The following is a 20,582-nucleotide window of genomic DNA, read 5'->3' as shown; positions in this document are numbered from 1 at the left end:
ATTATCTGTAAGGAGTTTGTACAGTCTGCCTATGATCATGTGGCTTTCCTTTAGATGCTTGGGTTTCCTCCCACATTTGAAGGCATGAGGGATGAGGTTAGTAAATTGTGGGCATACTATATTGTGCCAGAAGCACGGTGACTATTGTGGATTGCTTCCAGCACATCCTCAACGGAAATGACTAATTTATCTGTGTGTTTCAATAGACCTTAGACAATAGGTGCAGGAGTAGACCATTCGGCCCTTTGAACCAGCACTGCCATTCAATGTGATCATGGCTGATCATCCACAATCAGTACTCCGTTCCTGCCTTCTCCCCATATCCCTTGACTCCACTATCTTTAAGAGCTCTATCTAACTCTTTCTTGAAAGCATCCAGAGAATTGGCCTCCACTGCCTTCTGAGGCAGAGCGTTCCATAGATCCACAACTCTCTGGGTGAAGAAGTTTTTCCTCAACTCTGTTCTAAATGGCCTACCCCTTATTCTTAAACTGTGGCTTCTGGTTCTGGACTCCCCCAACATCGGGGACATGTTTCCTGCCCCTAGCGTGTCTAAACCCTTAATAATCTTATGTTTCAATCAGGTGTGGTCTCACCAGAGCCCTGTACAACTGCAGAAGGACCTCTTTGCTCCTATACTCAACTCCCCTTGTTATGAAGGCCAACATGCCATTAGCTTTCTTCACTGCCTGCTGTACCTGCATGCTTACTTTCAGTAACTGATGAACAAGGACACCGAGATCTCATTGTACTTCCCCTTTTCCTAACTTGACACCATTCAGATAGTAACCTGCCTTCCTGTTCTTGCCACCAAAGTGGATAACCTCACATTTATCCATATTAAACCGCATCTGCCCACTCACCCAACCTGTCCAAGTCGCCCTGCATCCGCCTAACATCCTCCTCACATTTCACACTGCCGCTCAGCTTTGTGTCATCTACAAATTTGTTAATGTTACTTTTAAACCCTTCATCTAAATCATTAATGTATATTGTAAACAGCTGCGGTCCCAGCACCGAACCTTGCGGTACCCCTCTCGGCACTGCCTGCTATTCTGAAAAGGACCCGTTAATCCCTACTCTTTGTTTCGATGTACATGTGACAAATAAAGTTGGATATAACCAAGATTGGAGACTTGTATATAATGCAGAGAAGCAAATTTTCATCAAAAGTTTTGTGATATTTTCCTTTCCACTGACTGCATGTAAAGTTTATTAATGAATTTCTTACCCAGATCCGTGTGAAGATCCTGGCACGTCTTGTGACGCAATTTGATGGGAGAATGAAAGTCGAGATGCTGGATTTCATCCTTGAGGATATCCGAAACCGTGTTGACCTTGCATTTGCATGGCTTTACCAAGAGTACAACTTGTATCTCAGCCAATGGCCCAATGGCAGCCTTGAGAATTATGATGAGTGTCTGACTAGCCTATTGTCCGGCCTGCAAGAGAAACCAGACCAGAAGGACGGGTCAGTAGGAGTGACAGTGGGAAATTTACTTGCTTCCTTACTCTTTGTGTTGCTTGTTCAGTTTTCTCTTTGCATCTCTCAATGGGGTAGATCACTGGTTGAACTTGATTCCAGTATTCTGATCACAACTCAGAACACTGACTTGTGCCAAGCTAAAAAGCAAAGCTATATGGAAAGTTGAAGGGCAAACACGAGGAGATCTGCAGATGCTGGAAATTCAAACAACACACAAAATGCTGGTGGAACACAGCAGGCCAGGCATGCCTTGGGTCTTGGCCTGAAACGTCGACAGCGCTTCTCCCTATAGATGCTGCCTGGCCTGCTGTGTTCCACCAGCATTTTGTGTGTTGTTTGAATTTCCAGCATCTGCAGATCTCCTCGTGTTTGCCCTTCAACTTTCCATATAGCTTTGCTTTTTAGCTTGGCACAACATTTTGTGTGTGTTGTTTGGAAAGTTGAAGGAATTTTTTTATTCTCTTTGGTTACACCATCTTCCATTCTACTCCATTTTGTTCTCTAATGACGTATCTTTATTGCTCTCTTTATTGTACCAAATGTCAATTTATCCAATGGGTCACCTTGAATCGTTTTTACTGATCCACACTATTTTAAAAACAGGCAGTGAACCAAACAAAAAAAAACTACTTATAGTTTTGCTGCCAATGAAATACTCAATGTAGGAGACAACTGCAAATTGTCTGCTATATTATTGACAGCAAAATTTGTGAAAAGTGCTAAGTAAATACATTTCTTTCCTCAAAGATGATTCAGATGTAAAAGCTTACAGTTTATTTTATCATTCTGATTTAGCTGCGTAACTGCATTTTTGGTTAAAGAGTCAAAGAGAAGTTCAGCACAGAAACAGGCCCTTCGGCCCAGGAAGTCCATACCGAAATTTTTAAGCTGCCTACTCCCAAAGACCTGGATCGTAGCCCTCCACATCCCTATCCTAACTTCTCTTAAACATTGAAATTGAGCTCGCATGTGCTGGCAGCTCATTCCACGCTTTCATGACCCTCTGAGTGAAGAAGTTTCCCCTCATGTTCCCCTTAAACTTTTCACCTTTCACCCTTAAGCCACGATCTCTGGTTGTAGTCCCACCCAACCTCTGGAAGAAGCCTGCTTGCACTTACCCCTCATATTTTTGTATACTTATATCAAATCTCCTCTCAATCTTCTACATTCTAAAGGATACAGACCTAACCTATGTAATCTTCTCAAATGTAAACTCAATAGTTATTTTCACACACTATGTGAATAGCAATTTGGCAAGCTTTGTTGGGCTGAATGGCCTGTTCCTGTCAAAAACTTTCTAATCTCCTATAACTTGGGTTCCTCCAACCTGGCAACATCTTTGTAAATTTTCTCAGCACTCTTTTAACCTTGTTTTCATCTTTCCTGTAGGTAGGTGACCAAAACTGGACACAGTACTGCAAATTTGGCCTCACCTATGTCTTACAGCACATCAACATAACATGCCATCTTCTGTCCTCAACATATTGATTTATGAAGGCCGATGTACCAAAATCTTTCTTTATGACCCCATCTACCTGTGATGCCACTTACAACAAATTATGTAAATATATTCCCAGATCCCTTTGTTCTACCACACTCCTCAGTGCCCTACCATTTACTCTGTAAGACCTACCCTGTTTGGTCCTACTGAAATGCAAAACCTTGTATTAAATTCCATCTGCCATTTTTCAGCCTATTTTTCCAACTGATGCAGTTCCTTCTGCAAGCCATGATGGCCTTACTCACTGTCTACTACATCTCCAATCTTGGTGTCATCTGCAAATTTGCTGTTCCAGTTAACCACAGTTTCATCCAGATCATTGATGTGGATGACAAACAACAACAGACCCAGCACCGATCCCTGCGGCACTCCACGAGTCACAGGCATTCAGTCAGAGAGGGAACTCTCAACTACAGCTCTCTGGCTTCCCCCACAAAGCTAATGTCTACCTCATCCTGGAAGCAAAGCAACTGTTCTTGACCAGCTTCCCATGTGGGACTTTGTCAGATGCCTTACTAACGTCCATGTAGATAACATCCATTTTCCTGGTAACTTCCTTGAAAAACTCTATAAGATCGGTTAGACATGACCTACGTGCACCATGCCATGCTGACTATCCTCAAGCCCATGTCTATCCAAATACTTGTATATTCGATCCCTCAGAATACCTTGCAATTACTTTCCCACAATTGATGTGAGGCTCACCAGCCGATGATTTCCCAGTTTCTGTTTAGAGCCTTTTTTTAAACAGCAGAACAACATTTCCTGTTGCTAAGAATATTTAAAATAACTCTGCTAGGGCCTCAGCAATTTCTGCACGTGCCTGACAAGGGGATACCTTGTCAGGCTCTGGGGATTTATCCACCTTGATTTGCCTCAGGGTGGCAAACACCACCTTCTCTGGATTCTATAGAAGGTTCTTGAAGTTGATGCCACATTGCCTCACTTGGCTCTGTATCTGTCTCCCAAGTAAATACAGATGCAAAGGTTACATTAAGATCTCCACCATCTGTTTTGTCTCCACACGTGGATTACCGTTCTGGTCTTCCACAGGACCAATTTTGTCCTGAGCAATCATTTTGCTTTTAACATACCTGCAGCATCCCTTAGGATTTTCCTTCAACTTGTCTGCTAGAGCAACTTCATGCCTCCTTTTAGCCCTCCTGATTTCTTTAAGTGTTCTTTTGCATTTCTTGTACTCCATAAACACTTCATTTGTTCCTACTTGCTCATACCTGCTACGCATCTCCTCCTTCTCTTAAACAGGGCCTCAATATCTCTTGAAAACCAAGGTTCACTACACTTGTTATCTTTACCTTTTATTCTTACAGGCACGTACAAGTTTTGTACTCTCAAAATTATGTTTTTGAAGGCCTCTGACTTTCCAAGTGCATCTTTGCCAGCAAACAGCCTGTTCCTCAAACACACTTGCCAGATCATTTCGGATGCTGTCAAAATTGGCCTTTCTCCAATTTTGGGAAGTTGTTCATTCTGCCATACATTCTCTGAAGTAGAGGCCACGTAAAATACTGCTGCCTGTACCCTTGTTCTCACTAAGTGCTGCGCACTCTGTGAAACTAATCATACTGGCCCCCATGGTAGCATTGTGGTTAGCATGATGTTATTATAGCTTTGGGTGTCAGAGCTCAGAGTTAAATAGTGACATCCTCTCAGGAGTCCGTGTTTTCTCTAGGCCCTCTGAAAATGTTTCAGTTCAGGCAACATCTGCGGAGAGAGAAAGTTAACCTTTCAGGTCTGTTATCTCTATTTAGAGCCTTGGGATGTTTTGTCCTACACAAAAAGCACTATTTCAATGCAGGTTGGTGATTTTTATACTCACAAGCTTTAGGTCTTTATAATTCATCTGCAGACTCTCCTTTAATCGATTGGAATGTTTCCTGTAATTTCTTTGGTGTTTTTTAATTGTACGTCTCCTCTCACTAGGCTGTTTACAAAGCTGGTTCTGGAGGCTCCATCTATAACTGATAATGCATTAGAAGTGATCCGGAGGTATTGTGAGGATGAGGTAAGTTGCAGGCCATTGTTCTGTGGCTGCTGGCCACATTATTCAACCTGTTCCAATGAGAAGCTGACTTTGGTTTCCTCGCTACCTTTCCTTAGACTCGGATCTACCTGGGAATGTCGACACTGAGAGATCTGGTCTTCAAACGCCCCTCGAAACAGTTACAGTACCTTCATGTGCTGCTTGATCTGAGCTCCCACGAGAAGGACAAGGTGAAGTCACAAGAAACAGCTGTTTCCAGCTTTCTGTGGGGCTTTGGGAAGAATGGGCTAGGGATCTGTTCCCCACTTTAAATCCTTAACAATTATCTGCTTTCTTTTAATAATCAATTTACTTTCAGATCTCTTTCCTGAAGACTGGATTCGTGCTAGGTGTGAGTAGGTATTGGGACTCCTTTTCTGGAAATTCATGAGCTGACTTTATAGGAGGAAGCTCCTTGACTCTTGGTGTCATGCGTGGTTCAGAGAATAAACATGAGATTCCACAGGTGCTGGAAATCTAGTGTAACATGTATAAAATGAGTGCTGATGAAGGGTCTCGGCCTAAAATGCCGACTGTTTATTCCTCCCCATAGATGCTGCCTGGCCTGCTGAGTTTCTCCAGCATTTTGTATGTGTTGCTATAGTTCAGAGGGTGACATTGTTATTGTCTTTTGTAAGGTGTGGATTTGTCCCATTCCAAGTAATCTGAATGGCATGGTCTGTGGATCTTGGGTGGAGTTTGCATGTTCTCCCTGTGACCTCATGGGTTTCCTGTGTTCCAGTTTGCTCCCACTTAAGATGTGCATAAGTTGGTAGGTCATTTGGCTGTGGTAAATTACTCCTTGTGTATAGGTGAGTGTTGAATCTGGGAGGAATTGATTGGAATATGGTAAAAATGAAATGGGATTTGTGTAGATGGGTAAAAGATGGCTGTAGAATTGATGGGCCAAAGGACCTTGTTTTGCTGTATTACTCTATATAATTACTCTTAGGATTGCTCTAAATCTTAAACACAATCCAGGCTAGCGCTTGGTTGTTAAATGAGATTTCCTCGGTATCTACCTCTCAACTAATGTAACTTGGATCATTAATTAGTTTTTAGTGTGAGGTGTGAGTATGTTATCTCCAGTGACTCCTACATTGCAAAGTAGCTGCACTTCAGAAATGCTTCATTGGTAATGAAAGCTTTGAGACCAGCCCAAGGTTGTGAATGACTGGAATTAGATTTATTACCACTCACTGATAAGATGTGAAATTTATTGTTTTGCTGCAGCAGTATTGTTCAAAGACATAAAAGTGACAAAAGTAAATACCTCAGGAAATCAGAAAGTGAAGGGGGAAAAGTTGTTTCTGAATTAGGAGTGTGTCTTTGGGCCTCTGTACCCCCTCCCCGATGGTGGAAACGAGAATTGCACACGTCTCAGACGATGAGGGTCCTTAATGATGGATACCACCTTCTTGAAGCACTGCCTGCCCTCTTGACAGTGTCCTTGATGGTGGGGAGGAGCTGGTTGAGTCTACAACCCTCTGCTCCAGACCAGGCAGTGATGAAACCAGTCAGACTGTACTATATCGAAATGCAAATGTACTCTTCTGACTTGGCATTCGCTAACTTGGGGAGGTCTGGCAGCTGACACTGGGTAAATCTGCAGACATGGAGGAAGATGTAGAGTCTTTCTGACCTCTGCCTACAGTGGTGATCCATTTTCCCCTTCAAAATCAGCTTGTTTATGTGCTGTAGGCATCCAGAAGTGATAGCGCACTCCTAGTGATACTCGATTTTGTCTCTAGGTCCGCTCACAGGCATTGATGTTCATTAAAAGAATGTATGAGAAAGAGCAACTGCGTGACTACATCGAGAAGTTTGCTCTGAATTACTTGCAACTGCTGGTGCACCCCAATCCGCCCTCCATTCTCTTTGGGGCTGACAAAGATACAGGTGAGAGCTCTGTGTGTACTCTGTCACTCTGGACTCTTTGAGGTTGAAGTAAAGAAGACAGTTTGCCTGCAGTGAGCAGATCTTAAATGTGCACGTTAACGTGATGGGTGAGAAAGTCTGCGGTAGTCTTGCTAGGATTTTACTGTTTCTTATGGATAGATAAGTATCAAAAGAAATGTTGCTTCTTTATAAAATTACAGTTGGGCTGCATCTGGAATATTACATTTAATAGAAGAATTTAAGAGGCTGGTAGGCATGGTAGGATGGAGGGATCTGGACTTTTGTAGGTATAAGGGGCTTTTTTAATTAGTTCTGCATAACATTGTGGGTCAAAGGGTCTGTTCCTGTTCTATGTTCTAGTTTTGGTCACCCCCATTATAGGAAGGATGTGGAAGCTTTGGAGAGGGTGTAGAAGAGGTTTACCAGGATGCTACTTGGATTAGAGGGCATGTGCACTATAGAGAGGTTACACAAATTCATGTTGTTTCCTCTGGATTGGCTGAGGGGAGACCTGAAAGAAGTTTATAAGAGTATGAAAAGTTTAGAGAATAGAGGGTACTTCAGTAAGAAAGGGCAAGACCAAAGGAGATGTGTGGCCAAGTTATTTTACACTGAGTGATAGGTGCCTGGAATATGCTGTCAGGGGTGGTGATAGAGGTATTTAAGAGAGCCAGGTTTAATATCATATGACATAGGAGCAGAATTAGGCCATTCAGCCCATCATATGATCTCCAACATTCCATCATGGCTGATTTATTATCCCTCTCAACACCATTCTTTTGCCTTCTCTCTGTAACCTTTGATGCCCTGATTAATCAAGAACCTAACGACCTTCACCTTAAATATAGCTAATGAACTGGCCTGCCACAAATTAATCATCGTCTGGCTAAAGAAATCTTCATTCTATATGGACGTCCCTCAATTCTGAAGCTGTGCCTTCTGGTCCTAGACTCATTACAGGAAGCATCCTCTCCGCATCCACTCTATCTAGGCCTTTCAGTATTCAAAAGGTTTCAGTGAGATTCCCCCCCTTGTTCTCCTAAACTTCAGTGAGTACAAGCCCAGAAATGTTAAATGCCTCTTATATGTAAACACTTCCATATCCATGATCATTCTTGCGACCGTCCTCAACCCTCCCCATCTTCCCTTGGATAAGGGGCCCAAAACAGCTCTCAAAACTTCAAGTGCAATCTGATCAATGCCTTATAAAGCTTAAGATTTATATCCTTGCTCTTATATTCTAGTCCGCTTAAATTGAATGCTAGCATTGTATTTACCTTCCTTACCATTGACGTGCTCTGTAAGTTAATGTTTAGTAAATCCTGTATGAGGACTCCAAAGTGGCCTTGCACCACTGATTTTTGCATTTTCTCCCCGTTTAGAACATAGACCTCGCTTTTATTCCTTCTGCCAAAGTGCATGATTCCCTACACTATATTCCATCTGCCGCTTCTTTGCCCATTTCCCTGATCTGTCCAAGTTCTGCAGACACTCTGCTTACTCAACATGACCTACCCCTCCACCTATCTTTGTACCGTCCGCAAAGCCATCAATTCCTTCATCCAAATCATTGACATATAACATCAAAAGAAGCGGTTCCAACACTGACCCTTGTGACACACCAGTAGTTACCGTCAGCCAACCAGAAAAGCCCCCTTTAATCCCACTCTTTGCCTCCTGCCTGTCCGCTAATCTTCTGTCCATGTACCTTTCCTGTAATACCATGGGCTCTTGGTAAGCAGCCTCATGTGCGGACCTTGTCAAAGGTCTTTTGAAAATCTAAATAAACAACATCAACTGATTCTCCTTTGTTTTTTCTGCCTGTTATTTCCTCAAAAAATTCCAAAAATTCTGTCAGGCAAGATTTCCCCAAGAGAAAACTATACTGACTGGCCTATTTTACCGTGTGCCTCCAAGTACCCTGAAACCTCATCCTTAATAATAGTTTTCAACATCTTTCAAACCACTAAAGTCAGGCTAATTAGCCTATAATTTCAATTCTTCTGCCTCCCTCTTGGAATGACATTTGCAATTTTCCAGTCCTCTAGAAACCATTTCAGAACGGAGTGATTCTTGAAAGATTATTCTTTCACAGTCTCCTCAGCTACCCTCTTCAGAACACGGGTATAGAGCATCAGGTTCAGGTGATTTGTGTTCCTTCAGACTTTCTAGCTTCAGAAGCACCTTCCGCTAAGTAGCAACGACACTTCTGCCCTGACACTCTGCTTGTGTCTATCATATGAAGACTTGCTCGAAATACTTATTAAGTTCGTCCGCCATTTCTTTGTTTCCATTGCTACCTCTCTGGAATCATTTTCCAATGATCCGATATTTGCTCTCGTATCTCTTTTACTCTTTATAAATACCTGAAAAATCATTTTTGTATCCTCTTATATTACTGAATAGCTTACCTTCAAATTTCATCTTTTCTCTCTTTATGGCTTTTTAGTTGCCTTCTGTTGGTTTTTAAAGGCTTTTCAACCCTCTTCTCACTAATGTTGGTAATATTATATGCCCTTTACTTATATTTTATGCTGTCTTTGACTTTCTGTGTCAGCCACAGTTGCCTCATCCTCCCTTTAGAATACTACTTCATCTTTATGTTGCATAATTCCTGTGCCTTCTGAATTTCCCCCAGAAACACCAGCCAATGCTGTTCTATCATCATCCCTGCTAGTGTCCCCTTCCAATCAACTTTGGCCAGTTCCTCTCTCATGCATCTGTTTACTCCATTGTAATACTGATACATCTGATTTTATCTTCTCAAAACTGCAGGGTGAATTCTATGATATATTTGAATACTACCTCTCAAGGGCTCCTTTACCTTAAGCTCCTTAATCAAATTTGGGTTATTACATAGCCCTCAAGCCAGAATTGCTGTTCTCCTAGTGGGCTTAATCTTCCCTTTGTGGACAGGAGGAGGAGTATAGGAAACTGATACAGGACTTTGTGATATGGTGCAACTCAAACTACCTGCGTCTCAATATCACCAAGACCAAGGAGATGGTGGTGGACTTTAGGAGATCTAGGCCTCATATGGAGCCAGTGATCATTAATGGAGAATGTGTGGAGCAGGTTAAGACCTACAAGTATCTGGGAGTACAGTTAGACGAGAAGCTAGACTGGACTGCCAACACAGATGCCTTGTGCAGGAAGGCACAGAGTCGACTGTACTTCCTAAGAAGGTTGGCGTCATTCAATGTCTGTAGTGAGATGCTGAAGATGTTCTATAGGTCAGTTGTGGAGAGCGCCCTCTTCTTTGTGGTGGCGTGTTGAGGAGGAAGCATTAAGAAGAGGGACGCCTCACGTCTTAATAAGCTGGTAAGGAAGGCGGGCTCTGTCGTGGGCAAAGTACTGGAGAGTTTAACATCGGTAGCTGAGCGAAGGGCGCTGAGTAGGCTACGGTCAATTATGGGAAACTCTGAACATCCTCTACATAGCACCATCCAGAGACAGAGAAGCAGTTTCAGCGACAGGTTACTGTTGATGCAATGCTCCTCAGACAGGATGAAGAGGTCAATACTCCCCAATGCCATTAGGCTTTACAATTCAACCGCCAGGACTTAAGAACTTTTTAAAAGCTATTATTAATGCTTTTTGAGATAGTGATTTAGATGCATATCATATTTTTTTACTGAGTTAAGTATTGTATGTCATTAGTTTTGCTACAACAAGTGTATGGGACATTGGAAAAAAGTTGAATTTCCCCATGGGGATGAATAAAGTATCTATCTATCTATCAATCACAAGATGCTCTAGAAAGCCACCCTGTAGGCATAATTTAAATTCACTCTCTTGCGATCCAGCAGTAACCTGATTTTCCCCAATCTGCTTACATATTGAAATCCCCCATGATAATCGCAACATTACCCTTTTGAGATGCATTTTCTATCTCCCTTTATAATTTGTGGTCCACATCCTGGCTACTGTCATTTAAAAAAAAATTGGATAGGTATATGGACAGGAAAGAAATGGAGGGTTATGGGCTGAGTGCGGGTCAGTGGGACTAGGTGAGAGTAAGCGTTCGGCATGGACTAGAAGGGCCGAGATGGCCTGTTTCCGTGCTGTAATTGTTATATGGTTATACTGTTTGGAGGTCTGTATATAACTCCCAAAAGGGTCTTTTTACCTTTTCAGTTCCTTAACTCTACCCACAAGGATTCTACATCTTCCAATCCTATGTCACCTCTACCAGTAAAGCACCTCCATCCCTCTGCCCATCTGCCTGTCCTTTTGATACAACATGTATCCTTGGATGTTTCAGCCACGACTCAGAAATGTCCACAACATCATACCTGCCCATCTCTGTGTTACAAGATCATCTACCTTATTCTGTATACTATGTGCATTCCAATATAACACCTTCAGTCCTGTATTCGTTACCCTTGTTGATTTTGGCCCCCTGTTATACTTTAACTCATCCCACTGATTGCAATTCGCCCTATCGCCTGCCTATTCCTCCTCACAATTTCACTACACACTGGATCTAGTTGTCTACTAACTCCCCCATCCTCAGCACTATCACTCTGCCAAATTAGTTTAAGCCCTCCATCACAGCTCTAGCAAACTTGCCTGTAAGGATATTGGTCCCCCTCAGGTCCGGGTGTAATCTGTCCTTTTTGTATAGGTCATACATTCCCCAGAAGCGATCCCAACGATCCAGAAATCTGTAACCTTACCCTTAGCACCAATTCCTCAGCTACGGATTCATCTGCAAATCATCCTATACCTGCTCTCATAGACAGCAATGCAAAGATCACTAATGTGGAGGTCCTGCTTTTCAGCTTTCTGCTTAATTCCTTCTACTCCCTCTTTCCAGGACCCCCTCCCTTTTTTACCTGTGTCGTTGGTACCAATATGCACCATGGCTTCTGCCCTATCACTCTCCCCACTTAGAATATCATGGACCAGATCTGAGACGTCCCTGACCATGACCAGGGATGCGAAGACACCACTGAGGTATCTTTTGTACTGCTTTCTGCTCCTCTAACCATGGAATTCTCTATCAGTACTACGTTCCTTTTCTTCCCCCTTCCCTTCTGAGCCATGGAGCCGGACTCAGTGCATATTGTTGCTGTGGCTTCCTCCAGTAGGCTACAGGGGTACTCTGCACTGGCAGCCTATTCCCTTTCCTGACAGTCACCTTAGTTGCAAGAGGTTGGTACCTGTGTGACTGCCCCCACCCACCCCATAGTTCCTGTGTTTCACCACCTCAGTTTCCCCCTGTGACCCGAAGGTCGTCCAACTGGGTGACTCCCCCCCGCCCCATAGTTCCTGTCTGTCACCTCCTCAGTTTCCCTCTGACCCGAAGGTTGTCCAGCTGCTGCTCCATTTCCTAACACGGTCTCTAAGGAGCTGCACCTGGATGCAGTGCACTTCACACAGTTATCAGGGAGTCTGGAGGTCTCCCAGAGTTCACACATCTCAACAAAGAACATGCTGCTAGCTCCGAACCCAATATGCAACATCACTGGCATATGTTGTGGGATGTGTTGTTTAGTGGCAGTAGTACTTTACAGTATATAATAATATAAAACTATAAATTACGGTGTCACCCCTATATTAAAAAAATAAATAAGTGCAAAAAGAGAGGGGAAATGATAGAAGTAGTATTTATGGGTTAATTGTCCATTCAGAAATCTGATGACAGAAGGAAAGAAGCTGTTCCTGAAACATTAAGTGTATCTCTTCAGGCTTCTGTATCTCCCTGATGGTAGCAATGAGAAGAAGGCATGTCCTGGGTGATGGGGTAATGGATGCTCCCTTTTTGTGGCATCTCCTTTTGAAGGTGTCCTGGATGCTGGGGGAGGATACCGCCCATGAAGAAGCTGGCTGGGTTTACAACTTTCTGCAGCTTTTTCTGATGTTGTGCAGTTGCCTTTCCATACCAGACAGTAATGCAATTAGTTTGAATTGCATGGCACATCTGTAGAAATTTGCAAGTGTTTTAGATGATAGAGCAGTTGGGTAGGCGTATTAATGTGCAGGAAATGTGGTGAACTGGACATTGTGTAGACAGAAGGGACTAATTTAGTATGGTTTTAATGATTAGTTTGGCACCACATAGTGGGCTGAAAGGCTGGTTCCTGTGCTGTGCTGTTCTGTATGGATGAAATTACTCTGAGAGGGCGAAGCTCAGCTGTCTACCTGCAGGAGTGATGGGTTAGCATCTGCTGTCTGAATAGTGTGCTATTTTTACCTGCTGACTTTCTTTTTAATTTCTTTCGACATGACAGAGGTGGCAGCTCCTTGGACGGAAGAGACGGTGAAACAGTGCCTGTATTTGTACCTTGCTTTACTTCCCCAGAACCATAAACTCATCCACGAGCTTGCTGCTGTCTACACAGAGGCCATTGCTGACATCAAGCGCACTGTACTGCGTGTCATCGAGCAACCGGTAAGCCCAAGCCCGAGTTCAGAGAGTAGCACACTTTTCTCTGTCTCATTCTGAGATCTGACTTTAATTACACCAGTGCTCTACTGCTTTTCTCAGGGAGGGGGAGGTCTGGTTTTACTGGGACTTTGTGTGTCTTTGGGTGGGTGTGATGGATCTGGTGGTAAGGAATTGGGGAATGTGGGGTTAGTGCAGAAGGCAACACTGAGGTACACTAAATCTCAAGTCGCTGACAAAACAGGCCCTTTGATTTACTGAGGCTTCACCTACCACTATCCACCCATTTACTCCTAGGCAATACAAAGCTATTTTATTCTCATTAAACTCCTCCCTCTACGCACTCTATCATTCACCTGCACATTAAGGAGAATTAAACTAATCTGCCTGACTGGGATGTGGGTGGAAACAGGAAGACCTGGTGGAAGCCCACTTTGTCACAGGGAGAGCATGCAAACTGCACACAGGTGATACTTGAGGTCAGGGTTGTAGGAGCTGAGAGGCAACAGTACAGCTCAACCACTGTGTCCTCCACCTGCAAACTTGCCATTCACATACTCATGATGTGTTCCTGCAAAGTCCTCTGCTGTGGGCTCTGGTGAACCTGTTTGCTGTGAGCGGGACTGCACTTGATGTTTTGTGCTGGCAAGTGGTGAGATGTCAGTGATTGGTATCTGATGGGGCTGGGATCAGAATACTGGGCTGCCAGGAGCATGGGTGCAATGTACAACCGAGGCCAAGATCCTTTGTGCTTGATTTGGCAAGCTGAAGCTTACCTAAAGGTGATTATTTGCATGGACTGTTTTAACCACTGCTCATGATGTTAGTCTAAAAGGCATTGTCACTGCCCAGCAGCACATCAGTGAGAAGTAGGAGCAGAATCAGGTCATTTGACCCACTGAGTTTTTTTCCACTATTCGATCATGGTTAATTTATTATTCCTCTCAACTCCCATTCTCTTGCCTTCTGTCTGAAACCTTAATAATCAAGGATCTATCACAACAAATTTCATGACATATGCTGGTGATATTAAACCCGATTGTGATTCAGCTTCTACTTTGAATATAACCAGTGACTTGACCTTTGCAGCAATCTCTGGCAATGAACTCTACAGATTCACCATCCTCTGGCTTAAGAAATTCCTCCTCATCTCATCTCTGTACTAAAGGGATGTCCTTCCATTGAGGCTTAAGCCTCTTCTCCTTGACTCTCCCTCTATTTGAAAAATTCTCTTCATCCACTCCATCAAGGCTTTTCAATATTTGATAAATTTTAATGTGATCCCCCTCATATTTCTAAACCAGCAAATAAAGGACTGGGCCATCAAATCCTCTTCATGTGTTGTACTGTTCTATATGTTAAACCCTTTCATTCTCAAGATTATTCTCATGAACGTCCTGTGAACCCAGCTCATCCTTTTTTAGATATGGGGCCTAAAACAGTGCTCTAAATGTGATCTGACCAATGCCTTATAAAGCCTCAGCGTTACATTCTTGCTTTTATATTCTGGTCCTTTTGAAATGAATGCTAACAGTGCACTTGCCTTTCTTACTACTGTCTCAACCTGCAAATTAACTTGAGTGAGTGCTGCACTAGGGCACCCAAGTCCCTTTGCATCTCCATTTTCTGAATTCACTACACTCTTTTAGAACATAGCCTTTATTCCTTCTGCCAAAGTGCATGATCATACAGTTCCAGGGAGGTTTGTACATAATTCCTTTGTGAGTAAGGATGACTGAGTACAAAAGATCAGCCAAATGGTTACTCCTTTTCAAGTTCTGATGTTCTTGTTTTAGAGAAGATTGAGACTATTTTCCACTGTCTCCTGACCGATACCTATCCCTGAGCCAACATTACTAATATGAATGATATCATCACTGTTTTAGTACCATTTTCTCCATGCAATTTGAATGCTACATTTTCCACATCGTTTTTCACTGCTTGTTTCAATGTACATGTGATTAATAAACTTGAATTTTGAATGTCGGGCTGCTGCTAGAATTGGTTATTGATTGTGTTCTTATTGTGCTTTGATCTAATAGTCAGGATCGGAATAGGTTTACTATCACCAGCATGTGTCGTGAAATTTGTTAATGCAGCAGCAGTTCAATACAATACATAATATAGAAGAAACAAAAACACAAAATAAAATAGTAATAAATAAATCAATTACAGTATACGTATATTGAATAGATTAAAAATTGTGCAAAAAACAGAAATACTATATATTAAAAAGTGAGTTAGTGTTCAAGGGTTCAGTGTCCATTTAGAAATTGGATGGCAGAGGGGAAGAAGCTATTCCTGAATCACTGAGGGTGTGCCTTCAGGCTTCTGTACCTCCTACTCGATGGCAACAGTGAGAAAAAGGCATGCCCTGGGTGCTGGAGGTCCTTAATAATGGATGCTGCCTTTCTGAGACACCGCTCCTTGAAGATGTCATGGGTACTTGGTAGGCTGGTACCCAAGATGGAGCCGACTAAATTTACAACCCTCTGCAGCTTCTTTCAGTCCTGTGCAGTAGCCCCCCCCTTCCCCCCCCCCCCCCATACCAGGCAGTGATACAGCATGTCAGAATGCTCTCAAAGGTACATCTATAGAAGATTTTGAGTGTTTTTGTTGACATACCAAATCACTTCAAGCTCCTAATAAAGTATAGTCGCTGTCTTGCCTTCTTTGTAACTTTATCAATATGTTGGGACCAGGTTAGATCCTCAGAGATCTTGACACTGAGGAACCTGAAACTGCTGACTCTCTCCACTTCTGATCCCTCTATGAGGATTGGTATGTGTTCCTTCGTCTGAACCTTCCTGAAGTCCGCAATCAGTTCTTTCGTCTTACTGATGTTGAGTGCCAGGTTGTTGCTGTGGTACCACTCCATTCGTTGGCATATTTCACTCGTGTACACCCTCTTGTCACCACCTGAGATTCTACCAACAATGGCTGCATCATCAGCATATTTATAGATGGTATTTGAGCTCTGCCTAGCTACACAATCATGAGTATATAGAGAGTGGAGCAGTGGGCTAAGCACACATCCCTCAGGTGCACCAGTGTTGATAGTCAGCGAGGAGGAGGTGTTATCACCAATCTGCACAGACTGTTGTCTTCCGGTTAGAAAGTTGAGGATCCAATTTCAGAGGGAAGTACAGAGGCCGAGGTTCTGCAACTTCTCAATCAGGATTGTGGGAACGATGGTTTTAAATGCTGAGCTTCATTCCAGTCACGACCAACCTCTCAAAGCATTTCATCACTGTAGATTTGAGAGCTACCGAGCGATATTGGGTGATAGTCATTAAGGCAGCTCACATTATTCTTCTAGCAAACAGATAGTTTGCTTGCTAGAACAGTTAATGTCGCATGTAGTCATGCTGCTGTGGGTAAGGATTATATGTAGTGTGACCAGATAAGGACAGCACTTTTCCTTCCTGAAATAATACTATTAGTGCAACAGATGTTTTTTTTTCCAAAAGTTATTGGCTTGTCTGTTGATAGCACTGATTTCATATCTTCATTTAAATTCTCCACCTCCCATGGTGGGATTTGAACTTGTGTCTCTGGCTCATTGGTCCAGCGTAAGTCAAAGAGTTTAATGCTGCAGGAACGCCACCATTCTTAGAATTGGGTATGTATGGCAGCCCAGACAGACATGCACTCCTTCCCCTCCCCTCAACTTCCCATTTTGGCTTCTTCCTCCTTCCTTCCTGATGAAGGGACTCAGCCTGAAACAGCAATTGTTTATTCCCCTCTACAGATACTGCCTGACCTGAGTTCCTGCTGCATTTTCTGTGTGTTACGTTAATTTAATAATGGAATGGTGTTGAAACAAAACTGAGCACTTTTAGACCATCAATTTCCATCTCAATGCTGTTGGTGTCGTTTCAGATTCGAGGAATGGGAATGAATTCTCCTGAACTTCTACTGTTGGTGGAGAACTGTCCGAAAGGTGCTGAAACCCTTGTGACCCGCTGCCTGCACATTTTAACAGACAAAGGTAATCACTGGGATCTGTAATAATTTGACATAATTGTCTACAGACTGCAGAATTTATCCGGAGCATAAGTAATGTGGGAAATATTCGCTCCTGAGCCGTGAGCACAGAGAGGAATTATAGGAGATAAATGTCTGCTCTACGGCTGTGTTGAGTATTTAGGCATGAAGACAATTACATAACTATATTTTAGAAAATTAAAGCTTAAAGTTCACTCTATAGTTCCTGCTACAGTTTTCTGATCATGTAGAATATACAGTATATCACAGGATATACACTTGGTGGCCACTTCATTAGGCACAGGATGGGAACATGACATGGTCTTCTGTTGCTGTAGCCCATCCACTTCAAGGTTGGATGTGTTGTGCATTCAGAGATGCTCTCCTGCACACCACTGTTGCAACACGTGGTTAGTTGAGTTCCTGTCGCCTTCCTGTCAGCTTGAACAAGTCCAGCTATTCTCCGACCAGAAAAGGCATTTTTATCCACAGACTGGATGATTTTAGTTTTTCGCACCATTCTCTGTAAACTCTAGAGATTGTTGAGTGTGAAAATCCCAGGAGATCAATTTAAGAGATCCTCAAACCACCCTATCTAGCACCAACAATCATTCCACGGTCACTTAGACCACGTTTCTTTCCCCATTCTAATGTTTGGTCTGATCAAAACTCTTGACCATGTCTGCATGGCTTTATGCATTGAGTTGCTGCCAGTGATTGCTTGATTAGATATTTGCATTAATAAGCAGTTGTATCCAATAAAACAGCCACTGAATGTATGTGCAAACATGAGGAAATCTGCAGATGCTGGAAATTCAAACAACACACACAAAATGCTGGTGGAACACAGCAGGCCAGGCAGCATCTATAAGGAGAAGCACTGTCGACGTCCTTCATCAGTCCTGATGAAGGGTCTCGGCCCGAAACGTCGACAGTGCTTCTCCTTATAGATGCTGCCTGGCCTGCTGTGTTCCACCAGCATTTTGTGTGTTTTCACTGAATGTATGTTTCATGTTGAGTACTTTGTTTCATTGGCCAACATAAATATCTGCCATATTGTAGTTTTGTCAAGGTACTTCTGTTCTCTGCTGGATTTTCTTTTGCTGGGGTCAAACACTGAGCGATTGAATTCAGTTTCACAGTTGGGTTTGTGGCAACTTTGAAGGCTCAGTGTAGCAAAGGGATCCTGGTGGGGAAGGAATATTTATCCACCATGACATGCTTGTCCTTTTCCTTCATTGGCTTGTTACAAGGATGCTTTCTCAATAATGATCAATTAGGCACAGAATATTTATTTATGGACAAGTACTTTATTGTCTCAAGTAACAAGCATGTGAATTTACAAATTAAATACACCAGGTTTCCCTGACCCTCCATGATCAGTCAAAGAAAAAAGGTTGGTCTCCACAGAGTTCTCACTGATTGTGCTCTTAAAATCCATCATTTTTATTTTTTTCCTTATCAATCTATGATATTTCAATTCTGTTGGTTCAAGGCCATCTGACTGACCTGTGTCAGTTCTGAATGGATATAGCGAGAGCTATAAGCAGTATTGCTTTATGGCTGTTTCCTTCAGTCTTGTGGCTTGCGGGATTTCTTTTGTCCAACTCAGACTGGTTCAGCCAAACACTGGATCTAGATGACCAGATCACATGTTGTTCCTTCTATAAGCTGCATTTTACATCATGAAGATCTTCTTAACTGAAAATGGTCTCTAAAGGAAACTCATTGTACCCATGTTCAGTTGCTCTGATTAAGTTATCACTGAGCAAGAATCAGTTCACCAAACAGTTAACAAAATGGTAATTGCAAGGACAGTCTCTCAAAATGGCCGTGTCTGTTCTTGCAACAACATGGTAAGAACAAAGACTTCAGCAATGTCCGTTTCCACCTGCCTCATTCTTATTCACTGATTTGTAATTTGTTGTTCTTTCTGGTTGACAGAAACTGTTAATAGAGCTTGAATGTTATCCAGTAACAATCCGATATAATTTCAGTTCCTCCGTCACCGGAGCTGGTGAAGCGAGTCCGTGATCTCTACCACAAGAGGGTTCCAGACGTCAGATTTCTGATCCCGGTGTTGAATGGCCTTGAGAAGGTACTATAATGTTTTCAGACTGAAGTTATGGCAAAGATGGCTCCTAGTAGGAAAATGAGTAACAATGGAGGGGACAGAGTGTCGGAAGGAGCGGGAGGGTAACGTGTCAGTCCTTATGGATATGAAATAGCAAGAGGCTTCCCATTGAAGTTCTAGTTCAGTTTATTGTTATTCAAGTGTACGCATGTATACTGTCAAAGGAGGTGTTTCTCCAGACCAAGGTGCACAGCACAGTACATAGAACCCAAACACAACACAAAGTAATATTACCACAAATAAATTCACAAATAATAAGATGCATATACGATACAAGTTAGAAAGAAAACAATTTAACATTACTGGCGCTTCATACATGATGAGTCGTGGGTGTTGGGAGGGGGTTCAGTAGTCTTATGGCCTGGGGGAAGAAGCTGTTTCTCATCCGAACAGTTCTTGTCGAAACACTATGGTACCACCTGCCTGATGGTAGGAGGTCAAGGAGAATGTAGGATGGATGGGAGGGATCATTGACAACGCTAAGGGCCCTGAGTACACATCACTCCTGATAAGTATCTCAGATAGGTGGAAGAGAGACTCTTACGATCCTCTCAGTCCTTTGTAGGGACGCGGTCAGATGCCTTGCAGGTGTTGTACCAGATGGCAATGCCACTGGTCAGGACAATCGGGTGCAGGGAGAAGAGCCTCAGTCTCCTAAGGAAGTGGAGATGGCGTTGTGCTGTCTTGACCAAAGAGGGACCAGGTGAGATCGTCTATTATGTGCACTCTCTGAAACTAGGTTCTCCTAACTCTGCATAGAAGAGCCATGGACGTGCAGTGAGGAGTGGTCAACCTGCGCATTCCTAAAGTCAGCAATCATCTCTTTGGTCGTGTCCATGTTGAGACTCGAGTTGTTGTGCTCACTCCATTCTACCAGCCGCTCTACCTCCTCTCTTGGCATCACTGCAGTCATCAGCAAACTGAATTCGGTTTGAACTGAATCTAGAATGCAGCCATGTGTCAGAAATGTGAACAGCAGCAGGCTGAGCTTGCAGCTGTGGGGAATACTGGTGTTCATCGTGATGGAGCTAGAGATGTTTCTGCCAACATAGACTTTCTGTCTAGAAGTTCAGGATCCAGTTACAGGGAGAAGGGTTGAGATCCAAGGGGACAGTTTCCTTTCTAGCTTCTAAAGGATGG

At 42.9% G+C, this 20,582-nt stretch overlaps 1 protein-coding gene across 1 annotated transcript in view; it reads left to right on the top strand.

Moving 5' to 3' along the window:
* The window catches only part of LOC140716169 (symplekin-like), an 80,500-nt gene that overhangs the window by 28,357 nt on the left and 31,561 nt on the right, over window positions 1-20,582 (top strand). The window contains exons 12-18 of the mRNA XM_073028814.1: window positions 1,236-1,471; window positions 4,932-5,013; window positions 5,109-5,222; window positions 6,783-6,930; window positions 13,167-13,327; window positions 17,204-17,312; window positions 19,306-19,406. Of these exons, the coding sequence (XP_072884915.1) occupies window positions 1,236-1,471; window positions 4,932-5,013; window positions 5,109-5,222; window positions 6,783-6,930; window positions 13,167-13,327; window positions 17,204-17,312; window positions 19,306-19,406 (951 nt within the window). The remainder of the gene's footprint in view (window positions 1-1,235; window positions 1,472-4,931; window positions 5,014-5,108; window positions 5,223-6,782; window positions 6,931-13,166; window positions 13,328-17,203; window positions 17,313-19,305; window positions 19,407-20,582) is intronic.

The sequence above is a fragment of the Hemitrygon akajei genome, chromosome 25, assembly GCF_048418815.1.
Source record: "Hemitrygon akajei chromosome 25, sHemAka1.3, whole genome shotgun sequence".
In the NCBI taxonomy this organism is placed as follows: domain Eukaryota; kingdom Metazoa; phylum Chordata; class Chondrichthyes; order Myliobatiformes; family Dasyatidae; genus Hemitrygon; species Hemitrygon akajei.
This window is presented reverse-complemented; position numbering and strand designations above follow the sequence as displayed.